Genomic DNA, 7,738 nt, shown 5'->3' with positions numbered 1-7,738 from the left:
TCTCTTTGTTTACAAGGTGGAAACATGTTGTTATGACATACTAGTAGATGCGGAAAAGTCAAGATATGGTTGAGAATGCCACAATAATATAGGGATCAATGACCATCATGATGTTGACTGTCGAATACTAGAGGACACACGACAATCACCCATTCGTGTCATACTAAATTGTGTTTGAATAACCAAAGACTAGTTTTTTGGAGGAAAGGATAAAATTTATAAGTAATGACACCAACCAAGTCCATACGGAATAAATTAAGTTAAAAATATCCATATGGAACAAAAAAAAATGCATATTTTCTATGTTGCCCCCACGTGAATACACATAGTTTCTCAAAGACAAGCACAACATGGTGTCATCAAGCGTAGTACATCACATGTATAGTAGAATTTCACTCAGATTACTCTGAAATCACCTTCAAACATTGAAGTGGAAACTGGGCAAACTTTGAAATGCTATAAGAGAGTTTTCGAATAAACCCTTTGATAAACACGTGGAGTTCAACAGGGTGGGCCATTGGGCATTAAGTGGGGAAATAACGGGGAGAAATGCAAGGGGAATGTAGCAAGATAACATACATAGAAGCTACACGACACGAGACTAGGTTAAATGGCATTCAAGAAAATACCAAAAACTTGGGGGTGGCCATTTTTAAAGATAATTGGGAACCAATATTTACCCTAGGATGAGGTGTGTGTTTGTCCATGGGTATCGACAACGACCACGACAACAACGTTACAAGAGCATATGGTGCAATAGTGTGACTTACCACTATATAAATTGGAGTGGGGTTTACTTTGGACAAATTTCTTATACAATTGTTTGGTTTGGTTTTTTCTTTTTTGGTTCAGAATGGTGGGATTTGGTAAGAGATTGAGGGAAGCTCAAAATCCTGAATGGAAACAGTAAGTCCTTTTTTTCTTCTTTTTTTTCTTGTGTGTGCCTTTTGTTTGGTTTTGCAAATTGGATGGATTGATGAGAGAGTCTCAGAGATTTTTTATGCTAAATGTGGGATGTTTGATTTTGTTGCTTGATCTCTCTCCCACCCCCACCCCCCAAAGCTACTACATCAACTACAAGATGATGAAGAGGAAATTGAAGGATTATGTGGACCACTATGACCATGCCCAAGACGGAGAGCACAACAAGAAGATGAGGAGGGAGTTTGCGAGGCTCCTCGACTGGCAGATCGAGAAGATCGTACTCTTCCTACTTGAGCAACAAGGCCAACTCGCGGCACGCTTATCGGCCCTCGGAGCTGAGCGCGAGGCCTTAGGACATGGCACGGACACGGACACGGACAATGACCACGGGGAAAAAGCCTCCCAATGTGTGGAAGCCTATCGGGCCGTGGGTGGCCAACTCCTTGATCTCCTTAATTATGTCGAGATCAACGCAACCGGGATCCGGAAGATCCTTAAGAAGTTCGACAAGAGAGCGGCCCATGCATTGACCGACTACTACGTTGCGAGCCGCTCCAATCACCCCTACTCCCAATTACAACAAGTTTTCAGGCACGTGGTCAGTAACTACTAGTCTAAGTACCTAGAGCCAACTACGCATGTACCTATGATACACACCTCCGCGCACACTCATCGACGTTTCAATGTTTGCCTTGAGTAGCCGTGGAGGATGATGTTGTGTCAATGTCTTAGGTCCTCCATTCAAATTATTACACAATCTTAACCTTGGCCTAATATTTTCTCATGCTAGGTTTTGTACTTTTAAGGAGCCATCATTCAAATTATTACACAATTTAAACCTTGGCCTAACATATTATCATGCCTAGGTTTTGTAGTCAAGGGGCCACCATTCAAATTATTACACAATTTTAACCTTGACCTAATATATCACCATGCCAGGTTTTGTGATCAAGTGGGATAACTCCATACACCTAGATACTCAAAGTGTGTGGAGTTGGGGATGAGTGGGTGGTTAATGTGCTTGTAAGTACCTTGTTGGAGATATCTAGGTTAGAGTGCCTCACTTACAAAAGCTCATAAATTACAACACTCTATTAGGGCTCTTCATGTGGTGACATTGTCTATAACTAATCTGAGCTCACTTGTTGAAGCTCATAATGTGGAAGAGCATTTTGTAACTAGAGATCAACATTTTATATCATTGAGAAACCTTGGAGCTCTTTGATCCCACTTTGGAAATGTTTAAAACTTCTTATGACTTTACACTTGGACCACTTTGAAGCTAATATATTTCATATTGTCAATCAATATAAATGTGATGTTTTATACATAGCATGCAAGCAGTGATCATTGATTTTAAAAATTGACTCATTTTTATAGGGTATAGGTGCCATGGTTGGTGCACTTACTCGAAGCATAGCAGAGCTAGAACATCAAACAACATCTCTTTACGATGAACCCAAACGTTTCATCGCCGTCGAGGTTCGTTAACCTAATTTCATCCTAATTGACAAAAAATGAATAGGCTTGCAAGTGTACTACATACTCAAAATGACACAAAGTTGCTCCTCATTAAACTAGTTAATTTCTCTAAATAATACAGGATCCAATAATTCATTCTATCAAAGTAGCTCAAGAGAGGTTAACAAATTCTACTAATTTCCTCAAGTATGTGGCAAAGCAACTCCTCGATGTTGATAAAGAAGAAGAATTTCTCGGGGATGAAGATGACTTCATTCGCCGACAATATGATTTTATGTCTTTACTTCTCAACCTCGTGAATACTTTCCTTTACATGGTCAACACATATATTATTGTACCTACGGCCGACAAATACGCCTATAGCCTTGGAGCTGCACCAACATTGTGTGGGGTCATCATTGGTTCCATGGCAGTCACACAACTCATTTCATCGGTTTACTTCAGTGCTTGGTCAAACACATCTTACAATTATCCTCTCATTTTTAGCAGTGTAGTTTTACTACTAGGGAATTTGTTGTATGCAATAGCATATGACTTCCGATCGCTTTCACTTCTTATTCTTGGGCGGATTTTGTGCGGGTAATATCATGTACTCTTCCTTACATATAATACCTCTAGTAAGGGAAATTCAATCTAATAATAAATGTTGCTTGAAATACCATTGGAAAGGATGTGGTATGATTTGCCTCAAAAGGGAGGAAGTTTGTAAAAAAACAATAGTCAAAATGATTATGTAAACCCTGCATATTCATCATGTGTGCATGTGGCCATTTTAGAAAAACATGTTATATGTGGAATTCTTGTGAACGCTTTCCAGATCCCCTAAATGCTACTCTGATGGACATGCATCATGTGTACACTTAGGGGTTTTATAAATTCCGTGTAGTATACCAAAATTTTATACTTACCCATGTGCACATGCACAATCTTCAAACTTAGGAGCTTTTTAAATACCATATAGTGAACACATGTCATATTGTAACATTATAATCATGATGGAAATCAGTTGACATGAGATTATAAACTTGCTAATTTTAATGCACTTACATGAATGCAGATTAGGGTCTGCAAGAGCAATTAACAGGCGGTATATTAGTGATTGGGTCCCAACAAATATGCGTTTAAAAGCTTCAGCGGGCTTTGTAAGTGCAAGTGCTTTGGGCATGGCAACAGGGCCTGCATTAGCAGGAGTGCTTGAAATGGACAAATCATTTGTAGGATTAACATTTAATGCAAACACACTTCCAGGGTGGGTCATGGCTATGGCTTGGTTGGTATACATTGTATGGGCTCTAATAGGTTTCAAGGAACCCATTAGGCTAGTGACCACCAAAACTATCAATCGTAAGTCGAAGACATCAATTATTACCAACAACACTAATGGACATGTTGAGCCACGACCTCCCATACAAGTAGATGACAAATTGACTCAATCATTATTAGATTCAATTCAAGATGGTGTTGCTATACAAGATGAATTATATGACTATGAAGATGTTGGTGTTGAGAGTGGCAACGATGAGAAGGATGATGAATCTCCTGTGACATCAATTGCACAAGCATATAGTCTTTTGACAACACCTGTAAAGGTATAATAAAGAATAACTTTTGCAATATTCCTCATTTTCTATCTCAAAAAATCTTAGAAATTAATTTCCCACTATGGGGGGGTGCCCTAATAATTTTCTTTTACCTAGATAGATAGGTATGTGAATGTGGCAACTCTTAATGTTGCACACAATGGAAACAGAAGCGAATATGGCTCTTTCCCACTTGGTGAATTTGTAAGGTTCTATAGTACAACAATAAACTTCATTGCAGTTTATGTCTCATACGGAATATTATGGTTGTACAATCTATAGAGTCCACTACCTAGACATTGGCAACTTTTATTATAAGCTTCTTTTGATATTATAACAAGCAAATTTGTAATGTTCCCTAGTACATTAATCAACTTCATTATAGCATGTTTCCTCATATGGAGTATAATTGTAGTTGTACAATATATCAGAGCTCACCAACTAGACATTTGTATCTTTTATTATAAGTTTCTTTTTATATTATGACAGGTTCAACTTTTGATCTATTTTATGTTGAAGTATGCCATGGAAATTGTCCTTTCGGAATCAAGTGTCGTTACATCATACTATTTTGGTTGGACTACGCAAGCTGTAGCTGCATTTCTTGCACTTCTTGGATTAACGGTATTGCCAATTAACTTTCTTGTGGGAAGCTACATTAGCAACATCTTCGAGGACAGGTATAAATCAAGTTAGCCCCAAAAGAATTAACTCATTATCCTATTTTGCTAGTTAATGAAAACAAAAATGGAAACTTAATTATGCATTAATGCTTACCTCCATAAATCTCTGCAGGCAAATCCTTTTTGCATCACAAGTTTTTACATGCTTGGGGTTAACAATATGCTTTGTTGGACCAGTGCCATATACAGTAGCACAATATGTTACAGGATCTTTGATCACATTTGTGGGAGCAGAAGTTTTGGAAGGCAAGTATATATGTACATACATTTGTATATATGTATCTTGAATGAATGAGCATGAAGTATTATGTATTGCATTTAATAAGCTAGTGTTCATTTGATAGGCGTGAACTTATCATTGTTATCAAAGGTCATGTCAGTACGCCTCACACGGGGCACATACAATAATGGTTTACTGTCTACAGAAGCTGGTACTCTAGCTAGAGTTGTTGCCGATGGTACCATCACCTTTGCCGGCTACTTGGGAACCTCTTTCATTGTAAATGTCACCATTGCACCCGCATTGCTTATAGGGCTAGTCTCCTTGATATTTACAACCTATTCTTACAACTCTCTCTTTTGACCAATACCAATAGAAGATAAGATAATGTTGTGATTGTGAAAATAGTATCCATTATTACAGGCTCTAACACAAAGAGGTCCTTGATGAATTTTACTTATATAGAATGTCAAGATAATTTACATATTTACATATGTAGATAAAAACAATGAGTGTTATTGCTCAACTTGGAGTAACGAGAAAAAAAGCTAGATTGTGACTATTTATGTTTTATCAATCCAAAGAAGCAACATTATGTTTGAGTGGGAAGAAAGTGTTTCTCATAACTAAACATAAATATGTTAATGCTTCCATGTTGCATTGAGGTGTAGCCATTGACAATAAGAAAACTTCAAGAGATCAATCAATATAGGCTTAGTAAAGGTTAGATCATCCAAGGATGTAGAAATAACTAAGTATGTGAGGTGGCAAAATTAAATTTAGAGGCTTTGGTTGACAGTATCTCATTACAGTGGAATGATTACGAGTTACACCCAATTACGTCCTTCGTTCAATGGAAGACTTAGGGATGTTTTGAACAATGAAATTGTAACCTTTCTCGAGTCGAGGTCTAACAACCAAGAGATAACCATTTTTTCATTATCATCGATAACCATGAACATACAATTGAGATCCTATTTATGATGAGAAACTTATAACAAAATCTCACATTTCACTCTTTTTCAACAAAGACTTCTTAAAGGTTGCCCTCATCAATGATTTTATACACTGATCATCAAAACCTAGCATATTTCAGATACAATGGGTTCTCAATTGTCACTAGTCACAATTGTGCACATAATTGTTTTCCCTCTTTTATTTCTTTATCAAATTTCAGCTTTCCACACTCTAGAGGAAATTGAATGCTCTACCTGACATATCTTTTTTTTTTTTTCCAAAAACATCTACTTCCATTAGTTAAGAATGTACAAAGGAATCATTTACAACTCATATCTTACAAGACATCTTGCATGTCAAAGGAAAACAATGTGTAGATGAAACAACATAAAAAAACAACTCCAAAACACCACATCATTCTATGTGTATAGCATTACTTGAACACATATTCTCCACGTGAGCCTCATACAAAACAGAATTCAGCATAGATGTCCTCCATTCGCTCCTCATGGCAGCACCCATCTAGATGTTAGGAACACTTGGAGGGAACAGCCACCACGGTGGTTGATAATTCCACTTCACTTTACCATCCATTATCTGCAGCATCGACGAACCGCTCCATTTCCGAAGGAATCGAGCTCTAGCTTCTTCACTTGCATCAGATGGCCCTTGAAGACTTTCAAACTCACCTCGCAACATAGAAATAAGATTAAACCATATCATCATTAAATTCTCAGCCGGTGGGGTTCGTTTACCTGCGAGGGTCTCCTTGCACCGAGATACCCACACTTGCCAGACCGTAAGGCCGACCACTAATACCCATATGTCCACGTAGCGTTCTTGTAAGAAGAATAAACCTCCTTGCGTTGTTGGTTGCACAGATCCTTGCTTCACCATTAAAGAAGGACCGTTTCCATTCCACCCTTGAAACCATGAGGCCGATTCGGTGGCCAGCCAAGTGATTGCTGCGCTCGATACATGAACCTCAACCCCAAAACGAGCCAAGATTCTTAAGCTCCTCAGCCAGATTTCTTGCGCTCGTGGGCATCACCACAAACAATGAGCGATGTCCTCCAAGCTCGCACTACACGCCTTGCAACCACTCATGCCGCCTCTATTCCCAAGCCACTCTCCCGTTGGAACAGCCCGATGGGTGATTAACCAGAAAAACACTTTGATCCGCTCGGGAAGGGATGAGTTCCGTATCCTGCTCCTTGTTCTATCCACGAAGACTGAATCGATAGCTGCATGGGTCCACTTGTTGGCACATTTCTCACGATACGAACCTAACTTTCTCCCCAAGCGCGTCGAGTATTCGAAGAAACCTAGTGATTTAGCTTGTTCTCCCTTCCACCTATATTCAGCGGGATCCCATTCTACGCGCTCGAGAGGCTTGCCTTCAACCACGTACAAGATCCAATCCTCCTCGACCTCTTCGACAGGTGGATTCACCTTCCATTTCTTTCCGTGTCTTGCCACAATTCTAATAGGGTACCAGCCTGCACTTTCATCTAATAATCCCATCAGGACGGTCTTCCCACTCTTTCCTAGACCCCTGACATTGATAATATTTCCGGTACCATCACATTGTCCAGACCATTCACCCTCTTCCTCATTACCAATAGGAAGCGAGGAGACAGTTGTATTGACTACGTCAAGCATCTTTCTGCCATTTCTGACCTTTCCCATGTCTTCATATAATTGATCACGATTACTGCCGGACAGCCGCAACCAATCAGCCACCGAGTGTATCCCTAGACAATGCAATATAGCCCACGGCATGCGCTTGCTTTGTCCAAGCATCATTCCTTCTGGCGATTGCACGGTCTCGTTCCACAATAGGGGTTGGCGCATCCATTCAGCACTAGTACTTGGACGATTCCGACTTAGAT

The 7,738-nt window shown here is 39.3% G+C and overlaps 1 protein-coding gene across 1 annotated transcript; it reads left to right on the top strand.

Moving 5' to 3' along the window:
• Window positions 1-513: 513 nt before the first annotated feature.
• Window positions 514-5,451, top strand: LOC147856800 (SPX domain-containing membrane protein OsI_21475-like). The gene is made up of 9 exons (XM_087328317.1): window positions 514-751; window positions 853-906; window positions 1,063-1,522; window positions 2,305-2,406; window positions 2,528-2,985; window positions 3,464-3,995; window positions 4,476-4,666; window positions 4,782-4,915; window positions 5,014-5,451. Exons 2-9 carry the CDS (start codon window positions 854-856, stop codon window positions 5,250-5,252), a joined length of 2,169 nt encoding a protein of 722 aa, XP_087184443.1. The 5' UTR covers window positions 514-751; window position 853; the 3' UTR covers window positions 5,253-5,451.
• Window positions 5,452-7,738: the final 2,287 nt, after the last annotated feature.

The sequence above is a fragment of the Azolla caroliniana genome, unplaced genomic scaffold (assembly GCF_043228905.1).
Source record: "Azolla caroliniana isolate FFs.n. ecotype wild unplaced genomic scaffold, voAzoCaro1.0.p SCAF_12, whole genome shotgun sequence".
Classification (NCBI taxonomy): Eukaryota; Viridiplantae; Streptophyta; class Polypodiopsida; order Salviniales; family Salviniaceae; genus Azolla; species Azolla caroliniana.
This window is presented reverse-complemented; position numbering and strand designations above follow the sequence as displayed.